The sequence below is a fragment of the Vigna angularis genome, chromosome 10 (genome assembly GCF_016808095.1).
Source record: "Vigna angularis cultivar LongXiaoDou No.4 chromosome 10, ASM1680809v1, whole genome shotgun sequence".
Taxonomy (NCBI): Eukaryota; Viridiplantae; Streptophyta; class Magnoliopsida; order Fabales; family Fabaceae; genus Vigna; species Vigna angularis.
In genome coordinates, this window is record NC_068979.1 from 16903621 (window position 1) to 16927471 (window position 23851).

Here is a 23851-nt window from a genome sequence, read left to right on the forward strand (position 1 = left end):
AAGCCTACTCCTAATCACTAGTTTACAATGTCTTGTCTCCCTAGCAATTATTCATGCATTACATTCACATAGAAGCTTAAAGGCAACCAATCCTCCTATCCCTTTGTCTAGGCAATATTACTATTGGGAGAATTTCTTCATGTCTAGATTTATCTATATGTGTCCATATAAATAAAATCAATTATCATACAATTGAATGAGTTTCACAAAGCATGCATAGAGTATAGAAGAAACACCCTAAAAATTAATGAAAGAAAGCATATGAATTAAAGAACCAATTCAATACATGAGAGTTTCAAAGGATTACATTGATTCCCCAACAACAATGAAGGTTTAGTTCACCATAATCATGGTGAAACTAGATGAAAAATAATGAAAGAATGAAAGATATAACCCTAGAATTTGAAGAGTGGAGCTTGAGCATCCAAAATCCTCCTCCAAGGGGTGAAGAAAGTGTGATTTTGCTTCGTTCTGCCAAAAGATACTAACCCTAGGTCGACTAAAACCTTATATAGACTCTTAAAGATTACAGAAAAGTGGCCCAAGGCCCATTAGAATGGCGCTCAGCGGTAATTCCCGCTCAGCGGTGATGGGGCTGTCGCGGGCCATACAAATTTGATGTGCAAATAAGAATGCAATAGAGTGCTAAGAAGTGACTCCTAGGTCGTCTCTCAAGGACCAAATGTGGTTCGAGACTTATGTCAAACACGTAGTGGGAGCTTTTGAAAGTGTTTTTGTGCTTAGAAATGAACTAAATTAAAACTGGAATTAAATACAACCAAACATAATTGGAAACATTGAAATAAATGAACAAAGCATGAAGACCGAACGGTCCTACAAATGACCGAACCGTTCTACATTGAGACCATACAATCTCTAAAAGTGAGGAAATTAGAAATGCAGGAAGCTAAAGAAGCCGAACAGATTAGACAGCTTGAAATCAGTAAATTGAATGGTCCTAAAGCAAGATGTGTGAACTAATTAACATGCAAGAAATAAATGACAAAACACATCAATGCTCTTAAATTGCAATGTTGAACTAACAAATTAAATGCATATTGGAATAATGCTTGGAAATTGTAAAACAAAATCACCACCGATTCAAGCATCAACACAATATAAAGAGACCTTTTTAGGGCTAAAGCAAAATAAAAGACAAATCTGCAACGCTTAATGTGGCAATGACACTGCTAAAAAATAAAATGAATCTTCCTGGAAGAAAGGAAATAATTGGCTCCAAAAATAAATCCCAGCACCGTGCTGCTTCCTCCAATTAAAGTCTACGTTTTTCCCTTCCAGAAAAGTAAAATGCCCGCCTTCTTCCAGCACCTACATCAACGCATCTTCCTATCTAAAAGCAAATAAATGATTTTAAGAAAAGCTAGCTGTTGTCCGTGTGCTCTTCTCTCAGTCAGCGTGCACCATCTTTTTTTTCAAGCTAAAATATAAAAACATTCCTACACAATGAAGCACCCTCCTAGAAGAAAAGGAAGAAAAGGTTTATCCCATTCATCCCCTAAGACGGCGTATGCACTCGTTGGCAAAAGAAAAGTTGCTTCTTTTCATTCCATCGTAACAGCGTGACGAAAATGTTCAAAAACATAGAAGCTCCAAACAACGTTCAACAGCAAAAGCTAATGTAAGTAGCGGCTGGACAAATCCCTTTTACTAAACGAAATAAATTGAAAATGTGCTCTCCCATTCCATCATCATCAGGCCGTCAACACGTTGGAAGAAATGAAAATAAAAACATTCAATCACAAGTGCTTTTTCCAAAAATCTAAAGGAAGAGTAAATGTGTTTCTTTCATTAGCCAATGCAAATTAACGTGAATAACATTTTCAAGCTCTCAAAATGTTCAAAGAAAAATCATCATGCCCCCTTGAAGAGTGGCGGCTCCCCTGAATGAAAAGATGAATCCCTTAGCCGTAACCTCCATGTGCGTGGCGTTTGTTTTAAAATCAAAGATCATGTCCCTCCTCTTTCCCATCCAGCGAAAGTATATGCTCCCTCATGTGCTTGTTGGACTCGTCTTCTTTGCTGGACCAGCTGTTGGACGTGCAGCCCTTGCTCTCTTTCGTGTGCTGCTGCCCTTCTAACGCTAGACAGCGTGTGTGCAGGTCGAGGCAGCAAATTGCTGGATGTCGCCACCTGCCTTGCTGGACAACCCGCGCCTCTCTTCTCATGGGTCGTGATGAGCTCTTCATTTTGCAGCTCCCAAGCTTGTTGTATTTCCTTTGGCCCGTGATGTGCTGCTGCTGCTCAAAAACTGGACGGTGATGCTGGCCTGCTGCAACTTCAAGCCCAATGTTGAACGAATAAGTTGTTGTGTGCACCACCTGGACATGCTACTGTTGCCTAGTTGGACCTGCCAATGTGGGCTGCCCTCTTCTCTTGTTGCACCTCCATTCTTCACGTGTTGGATTGTTGGATGAAGAAATAAATGGGTGCAGGTCGTGGCATGCTGGACCATGTGCGTTGCTTCAACCAACTCTTCTTCAATTGCAAAAAAAAGAAAGATGCTTCTACTGGACGTGAATTCCTGCCCAACCCCCGTGTGCACCTCTTCAATTGAATGCACCCTTTCTAATAAGCCCAAAATGAATCCAGCCATGACACCATGTGGTTGCTGCTTCTAAAGGAAAATCAAGTGCATTCTCCAAAATAAAATCTTGTGTTGCACATCAAAAATAAACCTCCACCTTTGGGCTCAATTGCCATTTCTCATTTAACTTCCAAATGTCCCAAATTGTATTTGCAAAATTTTCCTTGCAATTAATAATGCAAATAATTAGCTCAGATAATTCAAATTGATTAAAATAAGAATTTCTGATTAAATTAAGCACAATTTGCAAAAACGGAAAAATACTGGACATTCAAGCACAATTCCCTGATTAAATTCGGTACAATAAGCTAAGTGAAGTCAAGAAAATATTGACTCAACAAAATAGACCACACTTAGTCTTTTGCACTCTTGGGAAAAATCAAGACGCAGATCAAGGAATAGTTAAAAGGACATCAGGGGTATGACACAAACTCAACACGCAGAAAACAAAGACTCACAAGGAAATGAACAGAATTACACAGTTCTCAAGGAATCTAGACAAAGAAAAGGAGTAGACAACATCCAACACAGAATGAATCACAGAAAGCAAATACTCATGAAATCATCCAAACAATTCCAAGCATGGAAAATGGATCAATCAACTCAAGAGGTGAATCAAAAGTAACAAAACCTTATAGATGCACTATCAGTGTTTCTCTCAAGTGTTTAGGGTAAACAGTTTGAAAGCAATGTACTCAAGAAAGCAGGCAACGACAGACTTGACAAGTCTCTAACATCAACACTCAAAACATATGCATGTTCAAATCAAAAGGTCTTTTATGGATGTAATGGGGCCAAGGACAAGGGAGGATATAATATGGATGAGAAGCTATAAACCAAAAGAAATAGAGGAGCAATGGGGAACAAGTGTAAACATAGTCAAATGATACCCAAAACCTCTAATTCAATCATCTTCTTGACTCCATTATTCACAATCTTTTTTTTTTATTTTTCCCTCATTTTTTCTATTTTTTTTTCTTTTTTTTTCATCTTGTCTCTTTTTCTTTTCTCTCTCTTTAGGACACAACTGTAAGAGACAAGATACACATCATATTTACAAAAAAAAAACAAAACAAGAAGAGGAACCAACTACCCAATTCATCAAAATCCCCAAGAAGACCACACTTGTTCTCAAAACACTTACAAAGCTCCAAAATTCCCTAAGGTTAAGGTAATCATGGTTTTTCACTTAGGGCTAGTGTATGAGCTTCAAAACAAATAAATTGGGAAATTATAGGCTCAAAAGGGGTTATCAAAGGATTATACCAAGGTAAGCTTATTTGGCTAGAAAGGCTAAAGAACAACATTGCCTTTATCACTTCCAAACATGCATATCAATCAAGAATCATCAAAAAGAATCAAGCCAAGGAATATGCGCAAGCAATCAAGAGACATATCACACAAGAAAGAACATAAAGTGACTCAAATCTCACATAGGTATTTCTATCACAATCAAATCAACCTCTCTAACATCATAATCATCTTTCCAAGCAAAGAAAAGCAAGGATTTCAAACCATAAGAGTATCAATGAAGTAAAGGAAAAACCTACAACCTAAAAAAAGTCCATAAATCAAGAGAAACATGCAATAAAAGTAGGGAAAGCGGGAGAAGGGAAAAGAAAACTCCCCTGGTCATGGTGGCAGTTGCCAATTTTGGACTATCAGGGAGATGTTTTCTACCACAGGATCCAACAAGGAAGTTTTAAGGAAGAATTGTTTCATCCTCCAGATTTGATCTAGTAGGGAAATGTCTTCCACAGTTGGATCTAAGAAGCAAAGATTGTTGATGAGTGGGTTCAGCCGGTGCCTATTGATCTTGAAGCTGTTTTGTAGGCTCGCACCTTTGTTCACCACTATGGGTGCTGATTGGTCAAATTCATGTGTACCTCCTACAATAGGGTTAGTGCAATGTGGTTCCAAAGAAATGACATGCAGGGGTATAACACCCAATCCCAGTGTAACAGGCTGAACCTCAAATATATCCTCAGAACATGAATCAAATTCAAATTTATGACCACCAAAATGTGATGTCACAAACTTGTTTTACAATCGGCAAGTATGACCGAATCGTTTCAAGTAATAAACTTGGTAAGACCAAGTATCGTTCTCCCAAAGGACTCACGGCCTAGTTTAGTTATGTGATTTGTTGATTAGCTAAGACTTAAGAACGAAATAATTGGATTTTAATATGCAAAAGACGAAAATAAACATGTATGCATGAGAATGATCAATGGCTACAACAAAATACAAATACTTTCAATGGAATATATGGATGAGTATGTTGTTGGGGTTCATCAATTTCATCTTTTCCACTCTCATATATTTTAGGAATTCAACATTCAATTCATCATTGTTAATGCCACTCTCTAAATTATCTTTCAAGAAGGCTTCTCCCTAATTACGAGTTCCTACGATTCCTAGCATCCCTAATATTTAGTTTATTCAGCACAAGAGCTTAAGGCAACCAATATACTATTGGGAGAAATTCCCCAAATCTAGACTTCCCCGTACGTTTCCGTATCGACAAAATCAATAATCATGCAGTGAATGAGTTAAACAAAGCAAGCATTGAGCAAAGAAGGAAAACCCTAACTAATGATGAAAGAAAGCATAGGTCTTAAATGTAAGATGTAAAAACAAATTCCATATATGAGAGTTTCATAAGATGATGGACAAATTTGTAAGCACCAAAATATGATGTCACAAACTTGTTTTTCAATCGGCAAGTATGATCGAATCGTTCAAGTAATAAACTTGGTAAGACCAAGTATCATTCTTCCCAAAGGACTCACGGCCTAGTTTAGTTGTGTGGTTTCTTGATTAACTAAGACTTAAAGACGAAATATTTGAGATCTTATATGCAAAAGACGAAAATTAAATATGTATGCATGAAGTTTGATCAATGGCAAAGACAAAAGATAAACACTTTCAATGGAATATATGAATGAATATGTTGTTGGGGGTCAATTTCATCTCATCCACTCTCATACATTTTAGGAATTCAACATTCAAATCATCATTGTTAATGCCACTCTCTAAAGTACCATTCTAGATGGCTTCTCCCTAATCACGAGTTCATACAATTCCTAGCATTCCTAATGATTAGTTCATAAGTGCAGGAGCTTAACGACAACCAATATAATATTGGGAGAAATTCCCCGGATCTAGACTTCCCCGTACGTGTCCGTATCGACAAAACCAATAATCATGCATTAGAATGAGTTAAACAATGCAAGCATTAAGCAAAGAGGAAAAACCCTAACTAATGATGAAAGAAAGCATAAGTCTTAATTAAAAGATGCAAGCATAAATTCCATATATGAGAGCTTCAAGAGATTACATTGATTCCCCAACAAACATACAAGGTTTAGTTCACCATATTCATGGTGAACCTAGATGAATTACAATGAAAGTATGAAAGAATAAACCCTGAAAAGGTGAAGAGGTAGCCTGAGCATCCAAGATCCTCCTTCAAAGGGGTGGAAGAGAGAGTGTTTGCCTCCGTTCTGCCAAAGATACCTAACCCTAGGAAACCCTAAAGCTTAAATACCATTCGTAAATTACAAAAAGTCAAGCCCAAGCCCATTAAAGTGCCGCTCAGCGGTGATTGCGCGTCTCGTTTTCTCCCCTCAGCGGACCTCCCGCAACCTCTTGAGTGCCGCTCAGCGGTAAAATGCCGCTGAGCGGTGACTTCGACTTCTTCTTTTTGCACTCTTCGATTCCTTTTCTGATTCTATCTCTCTCCTTCTTCACTTCTTTCACTAAATTCACCTTAAAACCTGCACAAAAACACTGAAATCAAGCATAAACCTGTCCAGCTCTCTTATTTCTGAAAATATGGATAAAAGTATGATTTCAAGCTAGTTTCTAAGTCTAAAGGTTGCTTTTAGTATCAATTTTAAGCATGAAAATAACAGTTTTTCAACTGTTATCACAACCCCAAACTTAGAACTTTGCTTGTCCTCAAGCAAAACAAGATGTAACTCCATCTTCAACCAATTCATATGATGATTCACTCCTTCAAAAATCCTCTTTTTCAAGATAAGTAACAACTTCACTCAAACTTATGACCAAGAGTTCATTCAAGATGTGCACATGCTTTAGTGTTCACAAAGTCATTTAAATTCCAACAACTGCTATTTTTCATGAATGATCAATCAATTAAGCATGGATGTTCATGTGCCTATGGAATATTTCCTCACTAGGTAAAGTGTTTCACTCAACACACAAGGGTATAAGAGGTAATCACTCATTCACTCTACTATCACAATGTCACATGAATCAACTTTGCCTTTCATTTTACCACAATCAAAAACATTCACAAGCATGCATCATCACAAGGACTTTTCAATGGCTTATAATGTGGCTGGGCTAACAAGAAAATTGGTTTTTCTGGATCACAAAATCCTTGAGTTAAGAGAATCATAACAACACAATCATCTTATTCATTCCCAACTTTCTTTTACCTTTGCATTTGCATTGAGCTTTACTTCGTTTTCTTTTCTCTTTACATATTCTTACTTTTTAGCTCTTAGCTCAATGCTTTTCTTTTCATGTTTTCCCAACAACCCCAAACTTGAACATTTAACAATACCATACAAGATCTTCTACTTAACTCAAGGTAAAGATTTTCAATCAAAGGTTTTCAGTGTATGTTCAAGGCTAAGGGTTCAAAGGATAGAACACAACGTGTTCTCTTTTAGTAGGCTAACTTTATGAATTTGGCCAATAAAAAGGGTTCCAACAAATGGCCTTGATCACATGATGCAAAACAAGCAATTGATTCAATCATAGAAAACCTGGGCAAAATCATTCATGCTTTCAAAGTAATAGCATTCAATCATACCAAAAACTCTGGAGCTCAAAACCTCACATATAAGCTCATTCACATTTGACATACACATCCTGCTTAATCTCACAATCACAATCATAATATCATGCATTTGTTCACAAAGCTTGTGAATAACCTGTATAAGCATTTTAATGTGCACATCTATCTCAACATCAATCAATCACTAATCATCATCAAGCATTACTTATCACACAATCACAGTTAATAGCAAACCATCATAACAAACCATGTTTCTAATAGAGTACATCAAACCCTAATCTAAAACAAAAAATAAATAAGTTTAGAAAACTTAAACCAACAAAAGCATAAGCATATGATAGCATTCATCCGTAAATGCTATCTCAGCTCCTCATCATTCTGAGCTGTCCTCTGTATCTTCCTCTTCTTGGATCTTCTAGTCTTGATTCTTTTTGCCCGATGAGGAGGCCATCCCTACATCAAACATAATTCACAAAACCAAAAGATACATTGTTAAGCATTAGTAAACCACAATGAAGAAATCAACCCCTTCAATGATGCTTTCTCCCAACCCCAAACTTAGATGGAAAACTAGTGAGCAAGTGAGTGGAAGGGAGATTTTCTAAAAAGGGATGAGGGAAAAGTTGTAGAGAACCATTGAAAAGGTATGTAGGAGTGTGTGTGCAGAGAAGAGTCTGAAAAGAGAAACCAAAACGCAGCTTAGGGTATAAAAATACCCTAATGGGCTCGGGTCCCGCTAAGGGGAAACTAAAGCCCATCTGCGAGAGTACCGCTCAGCGGCACTTTCGTGAAGTGCTCTTCTCCTTCTTTTCTTAACCTACGTGCCTCCTAGACATGCCCCTCACTGGTTCCCTGCAATTCAATGTTTAAAATACTTATGCAAACCCTAACTAAAATAAAACAAACAAAAACAATCAATCAACTGGGTTGCCTCCCAGGTAGCGCTTGTTTAACGTCACGAGCCTGACCCAAAATCCACCAACACCCATCAGTAGGTGTTTAAAACTTACCAACACCCATCAGTAGGTGCAAAATTTTCTCATCAACACCCATCAGTAGGTGTTACACACTTAGTATCCTTCAGTAGATACTTAACCACCTAGCATCCATCAGTAGATGCTATGTTCAGCAAAATATTCACAAAATCATGTTCAACAGATTAAAAAATTACAAACCAAAGTAAAATTTAAAAGTTCTAAAATCACTGGGTTGCCTCCCAGCAAGCGCTCTTTTAACGTCATTAGCTTGACCCAGTAAAGCTCAAGTTCCTTCTTTATAGTTGATGTTGTCATCCCACCAACTCCTCAGCTGTTTCCTGTGAACTGTTTTGGTCCTTCTAGAATGTGGAGACTCTATCTCTATCATCTCCTTCTCTTTAAAGCCCTTCACAACCCACAACTTGTTCTTGATTCTTACAGGTGTGCCAAGTTGGAGTCTTCTTTTCTCCCAGTCACCAGGAATTTCTCCTCCTCTTCCAATCTTTTCTTCTTTGTGTACCTGAAACAACAAACAATGGTTACCTGCAACCTTGAGATTTTCATCTTTACGGCTAGTCATGGGTGCATCTTGAAATGCAGCTTTATAACTAGCTTCTTCCTCCTGTGTTTGTGTCTCATCTTTAAAGACGTCTATAACCACTCTCTCCTCCCTGTCCTGGAGCACCACTATACCTTCATTTACATCAATGATAGCTCTGGCCGTTTTCATAAACGGTCTTCCAAGTATGATAGGTGTCTTCTCTGTCTCCATCTTCATCACCACAAAGTCTGCTAGGAATTGAAGTTTGCCAACACAGACTATAATGTCCTCAGCAATCCCACATGGCTCCTTTGAAGATCCATCGGCCATTACTAGATTAACCTTTACAGGTTTCACTTTAACATTGCCAATTTGCTCCAGTAAAGAATAAGGTATCAAGTTAACACTTGAACCTAAATCAAGGAGAGCTTTCTTTACCTTTTTCTTCCCTATAGTACAAGGGATAGAAAAACTACCTGGATCTGGTGCTTTAGGAGGGAATGACTCTTTCTTAACAGTTATACACTTTTCTTCCTCAACTTCTCTACGTCTCTTCTTTGTAGAGGTTCCTTCATCTGATTTTGTGTAAACTGCAATTTTCTGTAGAATTTGTTCCCAAGGTGCGTCATTATCCACCATTCTGAATAACTCTGTGAAGTCCATTTGTTTCTCTTGATTTGTTGGAAAAGGAAAAGTGTTTTTTCTTTCTACTTCTCTTCTTTCTTCTGTTTCTCCTTCTTCTAACTCAATTATCTCTTCATTAATGCTCTTTACCACTTTGCACTCTTCTCTGGGGTTAACCTCAGTATTAGCCCCAAATTTTCTATTTGGCCTTTCTTCCAATTGCTTGGTAATCTGACCCATTTGAATCTCCCAATTCTTTATAGCAGCTTCAGTGCTCTTTTGAGAAGATTCTGTTTTCTGTATGAATTGCTGAAGAGTTTCTTCCAACCTTGTTTGTCTTTCATTAAGCATAGATAACTGTTGCCACAAGGTTGGTTGCTGTTGCTGCTTATTATATTGATTAGCTTGCCCAGTTTGTCCTTGGCCAATGCTTGGATGTGGTTTCCACCCTTGATTATAATTCCCTTGACGATATGGAAATTGATTAGCCATGAAATTAACATCCTCCACGGCTTCCACTGGAAAAGCACACTGACCATTGACATGATCACCTCCACATAATTCGCACAACTGGGTTTGTACCTGTGCAGCAGATTTCAACTCTTTAGGTAATTGAGCCAAAGTTTTAGTCAGAGTCTCCAGCTGTTGAGTTAGAATTTTATTCTGAGCTAGCAAGGCATCATGTGTTTGTAATTGAAGAACTCCTTTTTGTTGCATAGGAGCTCCTCTCTCACTGTGCAGCTCATTGTCACTAGTAGCCATGTTTTCTATAATTTCAGTTGCTTCCTCTGGAGTCTTCCATTTAATATTGCCTCCTGCTGAGGCGTCCAGCATCATCTTGGTTTGTGAACCAAGCCCTCCAAGGAAAGTTAAGACTACTTCTTGATCTTCAAAACCATGCGTGGGAGTTTTACGTAACAAGCTTTTATACCTGTCCCATGCATGCCCCAGTGATTCTTCCATGCCCTGCTTGAATGAAGAAATCTCTTGCTTGCCTTTGGTCACCTTAGATTGTGGGAAGTATTTGTTTAAAAATTTTGTAACCACTGCTTCCCATTCTGTGAAACTTTCTTCTGGAAAAGAGTTCAACCAAAGCTTAGCGTTGCCTCCCAATGAGAAAGGAAACAAGCTAAGTTTGATAGCTTCGTCTGGCACCCCATTAATCTTGACCGTGTTGCAAATCTCGTTAAAGGTGGTAAGGTGCTCATATGGGCTTTCATGAGATAACCCATTAAATTGATTACTCTTCACCAGTTGAATTAGTGCTGGTTTGACCTCCATATTGGCTGCATTGACTCTAGGTCTAGCTATGCTGTTAAAGTGCTGAGGTCCAGCAATATTAGTGTAATCTGCAAGAGTTCTTCTAGCATTGTTATTCTCCATACTTCCTGTGCTATGAACAGAACCTTGTGGTGATGTTTGTAGGAGAGTTTCTGGAGAAGGGAAAAGTTCTCTAGACGTTCTGATTCTTCTCCTCCTTCTACTCTCTTCTAGACCTTCAAGAAGTGGTTCTGTTGTTTTCTTACTCCTAGTTCGAATTGCTTCCTGCATACACAAGAAAACAAAACCCTAGAAAAGATTTGTTAGCACAAAAAGATATAGAAGAAGATATATATTCAGAAGATAAAAAGATTTAGAAGATAGAAACAAATAAGATAGAATAAAATAAAACCTAATCTAAAAAATAAAATCTAACCTAATCTAAAAGATAAAATAAAATAAAATAAAATCTAAACAAATAAAATAAAATCAAATCTAACCTAATCAAATAAAATAAAATAAAATAAAAACAGAAAAATAAAAACAGAAATTCAAAATTAATGTCAAAGATAATCAATAATCACACAAATTAACCAGTTAAACCACGAGTCCCCGGCAACGGCGCCAAAAACTTGATGGACAAATTTGTAAGCACCAAAATATGATGTCACAAACTTGTTTTTCAATCGGCAAGTATGACCGAATCGTTCAAGTAATAAACTTGGTAAGACCAAGTATCGTTCTTCCCAAAGGACTCACGGCCTAGTTTAGTTGTGTGGTTTCTTGATTAACTAAGACTTAAAGACGAAATATTTGAGATCTTATATGCAAAAGACGAAAATTAAATATGTATGCATGAAGTTTGATCAATGGCAAAGACAAAAGATAAACACTTTCAATGGAATATATGAATGAATATGTTGTTGGGGGTCAATTTCATCTCATCCACTCTCATACATTTTAGGAATTCAACATTCAAATCATCATTGTTAATGCCACTCTCTAAAGTACCATTCTAGATGGCTTCTCCCTAATCACGAGTTCATACAATTCCTAGCATTCCTAATGATTAGTTCATAAGTGCAGGAGCTTAACGACAACCAATATAATATTGGGAGAAATTCCCCGGATCTAGACTTCCCCGTACGTGTCCGTATCGACAAAACCAATAATCATGCATTAGAATGAGTTAAACAATGCAAGCATTAAGCAAAGAGGAAAAACCCTAACTAATGATGAAAGAAAGCATAAGTCTTAATTAAAAGATGCAAGCATAAATTCCATATATGAGAGCTTCAAGAGATTACATTGATTCCCCAACAAACATACAAGGTTTAGTTCACCATATTCATGGTGAACCTAGATGAATTACAATGAAAGTATGAAAGAATAAACCCTGAAAAGGTGAAGAGGTAGCCTGAGCATCCAAGATCCTCCTTCAAAGGGGTGGAAGAGAGAGTGTTTGCCTCCGTTCTGCCAAAGATACCTAACCCTAGGAAACCCTAAAGCTTAAATACCATTCGTAAATTACAAAAAGTCAAGCCCAAGCCCATTAAAGTGCCGCTCAGCGGTAAAATACCGCTCAGCGGTGATTGCGCGTCTCGTTTTCTCCCCTCAGCGGCCATTTTGCCCCTCAGCGGACCTCCCGCAACCTCTTGAGTGCCGCTCAGCGGTAAAATGCCGCTGAGCGGTGACTTCGACTTCTTCTTTTTGCACTCTTCGATTCCTTTTCTGATTCTATCTCTCTCCTTCTTCACTTCTTTCACTAAATTCACCTTAAAACCTGCACAAAAACACTGAAATCAAGCATAAACCTGTCCAGCTCTCTTATTTCTGAAAATATGGATAAAAGTATGATTTCAAGCTAGTTTCTAAGTCTAAAGGTTGCTTTTAGTATCAATTTTAAGCATGAAAATAACAGTTTTTCAACTGTTATCATAAGACTACATTGATTCCCCCAACAACAATACAAGGTTTAGTTCACCATATTCATGGTGAAACTAGATGAACAATAATGAAATAAGGAAAGATAAAACCCTAGAAAGGTGAAGAGGTAGCCTGAGCATCCAAGATCCTCCTTCAAAGGGGTGGAAGAGAGAGTATTTGATTCGTCACAGCCAAAGATACAAACCCTAGGAAACCCTAAAGCTTATATACTATTCGTAAATTACAGAAAAATTAGGCCCAAGCCCATAAGTTTGCCGCTCAGCGGTAAAGTACCGCTCAGCGGTAAAGTACCGCTCAGCGGTAAAGTACCGCTCAGCGGTAAAGTACCGCTCAGCGGTAAAGTACCGCTCAGCGGTAAAGTACCGCTCAGCGGTTAGTGCGCGAGCTCAGTTCTTCCCTTCAACGGCCATTTTGCCCCTCAGCGGATCCAACGTGACTTTCTGAGTGCCGCTCAGCGGTAAACTGCCGCTGAGCGGTAGTTGCGGCTCCTCCTTTTGCACTTTTTGATGTCTTTTCTGATTCCCTTTCTCTCCTTCTTCACTTCTTTCACCAAATTCACCTTAAAACCTGCACAAAAACACTGAAATCAAGCATAAACCTGTCCAGCTCTCTTATTTCTGAAAATATGAATAAAAGCATGATTTCAAGCTAGTTTCTAAGTATAAAGGTTGCTTTTAGTATCAATTTTAAGCATGAAAATAATAGTTTTTCAACTGTTATCACAACCCCAAACTTAGAACTTTGCTTGTCCTCAAGCAAACAAGATGTAACTCAATCTTCTACCAATTCATATAATGGTTCACTCATTCAAAAATCTTTTCAAGATAAGTAAAGGCTTCAATCAAACTTATGACCAAGAATTCAATCAAGATGTGCACATGCTTTAGTGTTTCACAAAGTCAGTTAATATTCAACAAATGCTATTTTTCATGAATGATTAATCAATTAAGCATGGATGTTCATGTGCTCATGGAATACTTCCTCACCAGATAAAGTGTTTCACTCACACTCAAGTGTATAAGAGGTAATTACTCATTCACTCTACTATCACAATGTCACATGAATCAACTTTGCCTTTCATTTTACCACAATCAAAAACATTCACAAGCATGCATCATCACAAGGACTTTTCAATGGCTTATAACGTGGCTGGGGTAACAAGAAAATTGGTTTTTCTGGATCACAAAATCCTTGAGTTAAGAGAATCATAACAACACAATTATTCTTATTTTTCCCAACTCTCTTTTGCATTGAGCTTTGCTTTTTCTTTTCTTTTCTTTCTCTTTTTCTTTTCACATTCTTATTTCTTAGCTTCTTAGCTCAATGCTTTTCCCTTTTTCTTTTTCATGCTTTCCCAACAACCCCAAACTTGAACATTTAACAATACCACACAAGATTTTCTACTTAACTCAAGGTAAAGCTTTTCAACAAGGGTTTTCAATTTATGTTCAAGGCTAAGGGTTCAAAGGATAGAACACAAAGTGTTCTCTTTTAATGGGCTAACTTTATGAATTTGGCCAGCAAAAAGGGTTCCAACAAACGGCCTTGATCATATGATGCAAAACAAGCAATTGATTCAATCATAGAAAACTTGGGCAAAATCATTCATGTTTCCAAAGTAATAGCATTCAATCAATAAAAACTCTGGAGCTTAAAACCTCACATATAAGCTCATTCACATTTGACATACACATCCTGCTTAATCTCACAATCACAATCATAATATCCTGCATTTGTTCACAAAGCTTGTGAATCACCTGTATAAGCATTTTATGTGCACATCTATCTCAACATCAATCAATCACTAATCATCATCAAGCATTACTTATCACACTGTTAAACTGTTCTTCGTCGCGCAAAAACAGAACAAACTCGGTTTCCCCACTAATGTAGTAGAGGGATAACCAAGGATCAATCCAAGGACTCAACTATGATTAAGCTTCAGAGTGTAAAGTTAATTCTTGTAATTATTTACTAATTAACTATAAAAACAAGGTGGGGAAAAAGAATTAAAACAAAGAAATTTAAAAAGAAAACAGTAAAGAAATGAAATCTGTTTTAAAAAGAAAAGAAGAAAAATAAAATGTAAGAAAATAAAACCTGAAACCTAAGCTAAAGTATAAAATGAATGCATAACAAAGCAGAACCTAAACTAAAATGAGAACTGAATACAATTAAAACTAACCTATGAATGCTAACAGTTAACAGTGCAAGGAAACCAAAACTAAAACTGAACAAGATACTAAGATGCCTAAAAGAAGTAGTATATACATGTATCAAAACCAAAAGAGTGGACATCCAACATCTAATCTACTGAACCTAATCTATATTCACAGGAAGACAAAAATCAAAGTAAGAAGTATTGGCTAAAACAGAAATCAACTTGCAATGAAACCAAATCAGCAACACAGATCACTCTATCCTAATCTATACATCATCACATAGAAAATAGGAGCAGAAATCAGAATTGAAACAAAACAAGAACAGTATTAGAACACTGAAATTGAATTTAATCTGACAATTATGAAGCTTAACATCTCTCAAGAAGACCTCTTGATAAGTCATGCTCACTATGGAGTCATATTACATCCAAAACAGATGTAGAAATGTGGATGTTTTCCTTCACAAATCTCAAATAGAGTTCAATTACAGAATTAAAATCACATACAAAAATAATAGAAGAAAAAGAATAAAAACACAAAACTGAATGAGTTTTTATGTACTGGACTCATCTTTGGCTCGAGAAGACATCTCGAAAGAGAATGCTCAAAATAGAGTCATTTGTGGAAAACAGATGTGCACTCTAAAAGCAAGGAGAACAGAAATTTACTCTATAGAAAGTGGAAAAGAATCCTAATCTATAGAGCTTAGAACTATGAACTGAAAGTGTATCTCAAAAAGTATATGAAGAAGTGTTCTCTATATATGGTGAAATCCCCTTTTATAGGGTCAGCAAACGAAAAGAGAAAAGAGAGAGGGAAAGTAAAGAAAAAAAAAACTTGATTTCGACGCTTCCTGCTCTTGATCCAGCGGCCACCCTTCTTTGTCTACTTTGATCACCAGCCCTTCGATCATCTTCAACCTCTCCACCGATTCAGCTCCTCACACGTGTGCTTTTCTTCTTGATCCAGCGGCCACTGTTCATCCTTTTGTTTAAGCCCTCCGATCAAAATCTTCACTGATTCGAGATTCCCCTTCCGGTCACGTGCCAGTTAGCTCCGTTCAGCTCTCCGTCTATTGGCAGGATCGGACCAGCTATGGAGCTCCTCTTCCTTTCTCTGCCCTAGCTCTCAAAGGGTTTGGTTTTCTCTTTCTCAAATGCTCAAAGGCTTCCTTTGTTTTTTTCCAAAATGAATCACAAATCTCAGACCCCCAATCAGCTGCAGCAAAACGACATCGTTCCACTTAATTTGAGTCAGCCCATGCAACGACCTAGTTCCATAGTGCAATTCAACCCCAAAGCATTTCAATTAAGCCCACATCCCTACAAGTGACAATCAAAGTATCAACTTCTAATGTGGCAGGACATCGTCCAAATTCAATCCAGCATCTTCATCGGCCCAATTGTTTCTCCCTGCTGTCCAATAGATTCAGCCACAAAACAGCCCAAAGAGGGATCAGGGCCCAGTGTTGCTGCTGGCTGTTCAAGCCCAAACCAGATCCAATCTAAAAAATTGAATAAAAAAGTTAGAATGCAAATAAGAAGAAATATTATGAGATTAAAACCTAATTAAAACCAAACATTTTTTATTAAAAGAATTTCAGAAAAATACTAATTTCTTAATGATTAACAAAGATAAAAAAAAATACATCTAAAAACCTATTTTTAACTAAAATTTTACAATTCTAAAGAATTAAGAGAAAAACATAAAACTAGCCTAATTCTAAGAAATTAAAAACTAAAGAAATCTAAGAAATGATTTTTAACAGAGAAAAATATGTAAATCTAGAGTGTTATCACACACAATCACAGTCAATAGCAAACCATCATAACAAACCAGGTTTCCAATAGAGTACATCAAACCCTAAACAAAAACAAAAGTAAATAAGTTCAGAACACTTAAACCAACAAAAGCATAAGTTCATGATAGCATTCATCAGTAAATGCTATCTCAGCTCCCCATCAATCTGAGCTGTCCTCTGTATCTTCCTCTTCTTCCTCATCTTCATTATCTTCAAACGCATCATCATCATAAGCTTCATCTTCTTCCATCTCCCTAACTGAAGCTTCAGCTGCTTCAGCTCCTCCTCCTTGCACCGGCTCCTCTGGCCAAGCTACCACATTATGGAATTCCTCCATAGTCCACCTGTGAGCGGGAGGTGTATCATACATCCCCACAATCATCTCAGCAGTAGCCACCTGCCCTCTATGAATGGACTGTAACTGAGCACCTATAAGAGACATGTACATGTCCCTCATCTGGAACGGTTCTGCTTCATGTGTCTCAGCAGATGTCTGGCTCTATGCTTGCCCTCTTTCTCGGCGAGCACGGCGTGGTGGAACTGGCTGAGCTGCCTCCTCACCTCCATAGTACTGTCTGTAATATGCCTCATCAATAGCTTTTCTTGGCCTTTCAAATGGTGGAGCAGAAGTGTCCACCCCAGCTATCTTACAAAGGTGAGTGATTAAGGAAGGATGTCCGAGGGGTGCTTTGTTATTTGAGGTATTGGCACACACACTAATCTCATCAGCTATAACCTGCCCAATGTTAACATTTAAGTTCCTGATAGCATAGTAGATGAAGAGTGCCCGGCTGAGAGTAATATCTGACACATGTGAACATGGCTGAATGTTGGCATGAGAAAATGCCATCCAATACTTTGCAAGAGGAGTGAGATCAACCCTCCTAATGTTTACCACTGAGCCAGATCTATTCCTTTGGAAGTGTCCTCCAGGTATACATAGTACTCTTTCTACATCCTCAAAATCAGCCCCTTCCTCCATGCAAAGAGCAAACTGGCACAGCTCACCAGCCCACACAGTATCCAGGAGGTTATTGATAGAATCAGGATCATACTTGATAGCATGGCCTCTGACATAGCCCAGATAATTTTCAGCTGGATAATCACCAATCTTCTTTGCATTGGTGTAGAATTCTTTTACCACAGTTATGTTGGCAGGTGCAGGATATGTGGCTAGCTTTCCCCAGTCATTCCCTAACAATTGCTCTCCAAATTGAGGAGCAAAGTTAGGTATCATTCCAACTTTTCTTTCCATGAGGAGTTGATACAAGAAGGCCTAGCACCATTGGGCCTATCACAAGAAGATGGACATTAATAAGGTTGGAAGGTGCCTAGGAAAGTTGCCTAGCAAAGAGGCCAAAAAGAAAGTATTGTGCAACCAACCGTGTAGCACCTTTGAAAGAGTAAATTCAACATTTTCCATGTCCATTATGCAGCCACCAAGATTGTCCATGTGAAACATGCAACCAGCCACATTTTACATGTTTCTCACGTGGAACACAAGCCAAACCATCAAGCTTCTTCACATGAGCACATTTTCCATGTGCAACACACGGCCAACAACATTCTGCACATTTTCATTTAGCTTATGCACATTGTAAATATGCAGAATACATTCCACATTCTCAAGCTTCTCTTCCTATAAAAGAGAGCTTAATTCATTGTAAAAGTTAACTTGAATTGATATAGTGAAATGCTGTTGGATTGTTTCCAGCCACTACTTCTTCAAGTTCTTTGCATTGTGCCACTTTAGCACACTTATCCTCTAGCTTCCTTCCCTCTTGGAAGGCCGTCTGAGCTAGAACCTCTGCCTACACACTCCAAAACCGCACCAGACAATTCATCAAACACCTTCCGTGCGCCTTCAATTACATCTGCGTTTTTCCATTTCCGCTGCCACCTCTGGTCTGAGAAGCTGCTCATTCTTGAAGAGTGAAGCTGCTTCCATCATTTGGCATCAAGAGCCAGGTTTCCACGCTGCCAGTGCAAGAGCTAAGTTGCTCTTTCATTCATTTCCAGTTTGTCCATGTTGTGCTGTTCTACTGTCATGCTGTTTTTGAATTTTTTTTTCTTTTCAATTCTGTTTGGCTTAATTCGTACTTGAGCTTGTTGTTTGTGTTCATACACTGTTCCTTAGTGTTTGTTTTCCATTTTAATCGGTGCAACTTCTTTAATTTTCGTTTGAATCCAGCTTAATCATCATTCCAAGTTTTGTCCAGTTTTGTGCAAGTGTTTGCTGTTTTTCACTGTCAAATGTTTGATTCTGTTCAACCTATAATTTGTTTTGTTTTAAATGAGTTCAATGCACTGATAACTATACATGGATCATATAAAGCAATGAGACATTGTCTAGCTTTGATCACATGAGCTAAATCATTGACAACAAGTTGATTCTGTTTTACAAATTCTGCATCACTTTCCAACTCTGGTGCACTAGTTTGAATCTGTTACAGTGCAAATTTCTTGCTTCTTAAGCCTTGTGCAAGTCTCTTTGGTGTTGTTAAGCATTGCTAAAGGTGTAGCAACTCATATTAATCACTGTATTGCAAAAAGTATGGTTGAGTCGTTCAAAATGCTGCAACAAAGTGTTGTTACTGTTTCATCCAAGTTATGCACCGTGCTTCATTTCCTTGCTGTGTTTTAGGTCACCTAATCTCTGCTAGCTCATATTCTAAAGCTAGATCTAGTCAATTAGGACTTTCATAATCTTTGTTTGTGCTTTCCAGCTTTGATTCCACTTAGTTTTCAAATCTGATGCAGTTTTGGTCCAATTTTCTTGAATTTTGGCAACTGCTACTGTCATACGAATCTACTGGCTATTTCTATGCATTCTGAACAATTGAGCAAGTGTATTTTGTCATTTGAAACTTGTGTGCCCTGGTCAAATGATCATTAAGATGCCTATATGCAAATCACCATTTAAACCATCATTTTTTTCTTAAAATTGGAAGTGGAACATTCATTTTCGGATGCAGAATGTTTCTGTGCTGTTTCAGAAATTAAACATGTTCACAATGATGATATACACTTGTTTGATGTCTCACTTAAGCCTTTGCACCACTACCAAACAATTTTGACCCTAAAACCACCATTTTCACACCACTTTCTGGTGCAGTAAGCATTTTTGTTGTTGTTTGACATTTGAAATACTTTTAATTTTCATTATTGGATTGGCAAAAGCTGGGTTTAAGTTTCCAAATACATTTATATGCTTATGCAAGTGTATAGAAATCATAAAAAGCAATCTAAACCCTGCAATCCAGATGTGAAAGTTCAAAAACCAGAAAATACAAAATCTACTGTTCTTTGTGGCATTTTGTCAAACAGTTTTGAATTTTATCAAACAGTTTCGAAGCACACAAGTTCATTACTGTTTTGAGTCTTTTCTTGCTTGTTTAATCTGTTCTAGTGCCTCTCCTAGGTTCCTTTAGTGTCCCTCTTGTGTTTCAAAGCTTAAGTTCACTTGGATTCAACTTGTTTGGCTTCTAATTTGTGCCCAAAATCTGTTCTGCGAAAATACATTTCTGGTGCAGCAGTTGGTTTTTGTTGACTGTTTGGTGTTTGTTTTGGGTACTGTGACGAATTGGTGCAGCTGGTTTTACCTCAGATTCCTTGCTCCAAGGGGGTAGCATCTTAGGAAGTGGATGAGGTGTTAAAAAGGCCACAAGCTTGGACTTCAAGTGCACTTCTTTCTTGCTGTTCCAGCACCAATTTCAACAGCAGTTTCAGCAACCATACCACCTTTTTGCTCATGATTTTGGACCAGCACTTTGTGAAACAGCAGCCACACTTGGCTTTGCTACTTTTGTAAACATTTTATTTGTAATTTTGGCTTGGTATCACGGAACCTTTGTAGTGTCATTCAATTTTATTTCTCATTTGCAACTTAAAGTGACTTGGAAAAATGCTTTTCAAGCAATTCCAAGAGCACCATTGAACATTGTAATAGTTTAGTTTCCACTTCTTAGTGTGAAAGTGTGTCAAGTGGCTCCAAGTGTCATTTGCACTTTCACTTAGGGCCGTGTCTCATTCATTTTCATTTTCTTTACTTTACTTTGCTTATTGATTTTTATGTTTTAAGTCTCCGTGGTACTTAGGAGCGCGTTTCATATAGATAAACCTTCATTTGGTTTCTAGGTGCATTTCATCTTGCATTTAAAACGCTTTTGAAAGATTTCTACCTAGAAACTAAGGTAAGAAACAACCAAAGACACTCTGGCTAGGAAGGACAAGGTTCTTAAGCTTGTCCATTGAGACTCACCTCTCCTTCCTGGGAGCTATTTGGTTAATTTTACCTCTAGAACCTTTCTAGAAATCCTTCACAAAAATTTAAAGAGTTTTGATGTCTTGTTATGAGTCCTATAGGTCTTCTAGGAATTTTAATTTTGATAAGCAACTTAGTTACAAAGGCATCAAAAGAGAACATGATAAAGCTAGAAGGAAGTCTTGTTCATCTTATGAATTTGATAGGATTGAAGATGATTTGTATAAACAAGCTAGTGAAAGTATTCCATTCTTTGGTGATGATATTGGTGCATTAACATACCTAGCTTGGGAAAAGGAAATTGATGGCATGCATTCATTCATGGTGAGAAAAAGTAAATCTGAATCCTTCTATTCTAGAGATAGTGAATCTTATATTCTTAGTCTTTACACTTCTAGTTTTAAAAAGCATGCAAGAGAGTGGTGGGATGATAGGCAATATCATGTTAAGATAGGTAGAAAATATCCCATTTATGATTGGAATGAATTGAAAGCTTGTATGAGAAGAAAGTTTGTGCCTCGAGAAATTGAAAGAAACTTAGAACTTATGAGAGGACTTATTAGAAAAGGTGAGTCATTCATTCAAAATTTAAGTGGGTTCTCTCGTAGGGAAAGTGAGTTTCTAGAAAAACTTAGGAGGCTATGGGAAGAGAGAAGCAAATATAGAATTGATAGATTAAAAAGAGAAAAACAAAAGCAAGAAGTAAGAGAGCAAAGAGAAAAAGAGAGAAAAGAAGAGGGAGAACAAAAGAGAAGAAAAGAGGAAGAAAGAGAAAGAAGAGAAGAAGAGGAAAGAAGAGAGAAAGAGAGAAAAGAAGCACAAAGAAGAGAAAAGGAAGAAGTTGAAAGAATAGAAATGGAAGAAAAGAAAAGGCAACTAAAGGCAACATCTCCTCCTACACTAGAAGCTAGATTCTTAAGGGGAGGTTTTCTATTCTCTCACTTTTCTCCATTTATATTTGAATTTTCCAAAATTCACTTTTCTTTCAAAGAATTGGCCACTCCATCTTTAAAAATGTTATCACTTTCAACACATGCAAAGTTCCAACTTGGGTTATGGTTACCTTTATGGTTACCAATAACTCAAGATACAAATAAAATTTCAAATGAAGAAAGGTTTCTTTGTTATATTAAAATTAAAAATTTCAAAATTTGGAAACCTTCTTCTACACATATTCTTTTATATATCTTATTGGGTCAAAGAAAACTAATTAAAGATATGTTTGATGCTTATTGCAGATGGATATTTGACCCAGGAGGAACCCTTATGAAGCTAACAAAAATAAGTCTTCAAAAGCACCATCAGATTTGAGGACAAATCCTTTCCAAGGGGGAGGGGATGATACAAGAAGGCCTAGCACCATTGGGCCTATCACAAGAAGATGGACATTAATAAGGTTGGAAGGTGCCTAGGAAAGTTGCCTAGCAAAGAGGCCAAAAAGAAAGTATTGTGCAACCAACCGTGTAGCACCTTTGAAAGAGTAAATTCAACATTTTCCATGTCCATTATGCAGCCACCAAGATTGTCCATGTGAAACATGCAACCAGCCACATTTTACATGTTTCTCACGTGGAACACAAGCCAAACCATCAAGCTTCTTCACATGAGCACATTTTCCATGTGCAACACACGGCCAACAACATTCTGCACATTTTCATTTAGCTTATGCACATTGTAAATATGCAGAATACATTCCACATTCTCAAGCTTCTCTTCCTATAAAAGAGAGCTTAATTCATTGTAAAAGTTAACTTGAATTGATATAGTGAAATGCTGTTGGATTGTTTCCAGCCACTACTTCTTCAAGTTCTTTGCATTGTGCCACTTTAGCACACTTATCCTCTAGCTTCCTTCCCTCTTGGAAGGCCGTCTGAGCTAGAACCTCTGCCTACACACTCCAAAACCGCACCAGACAATTCATCAAACACCTTCCGTGCGCCTTCAATTACATCTGCGTTTTTCCATTTCCGCTGCCACCTCTGGTCTGAGAAGCTGCTCATTCTTGAAGAGTGAAGCTGCTTCCATCAGGAGTCTTCTGTCTTGTACCACCTTGAAGTGCTTCTCATGTTTCCGAGAGAGGAACCTACTAGAATAAAACTGTTCTGGTTCCTTTTCCTTTCTCTTGGTTGCCATGGTTTTCAATCTCTTTCCTGAAGAGGATGTCATTCCTGCATTCAAACACAGATACAAAACCACAGAACATGATGTTAATCATTAGTAAAACACATAAAACAACTCCTTTCAAAGCTAAACCACCGCTGAGGGTCAGAATTTCCCCTCAGCGCCACTAGTGCCACAGTCCAAAACGCAACAAATCAAGAAAACCAAGTCTGGCAGAGTGCCGCTCAGCGGCAGTTTACCCCTGAGCGGTAACTCTGCAGAGTTTTGAAAAACATCTTTTAAGCTGTCCTAACTCCACCCCAAATGCAATTTTCAGTTTTCCAGATCAAAACCATGCAGTTTAATCGGTTCAAACATCAATTATATCATCAAATCATGCATACAAACCAAAACCCCTAAATATTCATGCTTTGTCAATCACATTCAAAATCAAGAACCCTAGAATGAACAAAATGCTTTTTTTACTTACTTGGGTGGAGATACTAGATGCAATGAGAATACTTCCAAGCTAGAATGCTCTCTTCCAACCCCAAACTTTGATGAAACACTAGTGAGCAAGTGAGTGGAAGAGAAAATTTTTCACAAGAGAAGAGGTAAAAGATGTGGAGAACCTTGGAAAAGGTATGTGGGAGTGTTTGTGCAGAAAAGAGCCAGCAAACAGAAGCTTATGCGCAGCTTAGGGTATAAAAATACCCTAATGGGTTCGGGTCTCGCTAAG

General features: G+C 37.7%; 1 protein-coding gene across 1 annotated transcript; it reads left to right on the forward strand.

Annotated features, from left to right (window-relative positions):
• The first annotated feature begins 18019 nt into the window (after nucleotides 1–18019).
• LOC128194296 (stress response protein NST1-like) lies at nucleotides 18020–23009 on the forward strand. Its single transcript, XM_052869509.1, has 2 exons — nucleotides 18020–18716; nucleotides 20341–23009. The coding sequence occupies exon 2, from the start codon at nucleotides 21091–21093 to the stop codon at nucleotides 22321–22323; it is 1233 nt and encodes a 410-aa protein (XP_052725469.1). The 5' UTR covers nucleotides 18020–18716; nucleotides 20341–21090; the 3' UTR covers nucleotides 22324–23009.
• The last annotated feature ends 842 nt before the right edge of the window (nucleotides 23010–23851 follow it).

What these genes read in the sequence shown, in the direction of transcription:
- LOC128194296 (XM_052869509.1), top strand. Translation starts at nt 21,091, where the DNA reads ATGTCTTGTTATGAGTCCTATAGGTCTTCTAGGAATTTTAATTTTGAT.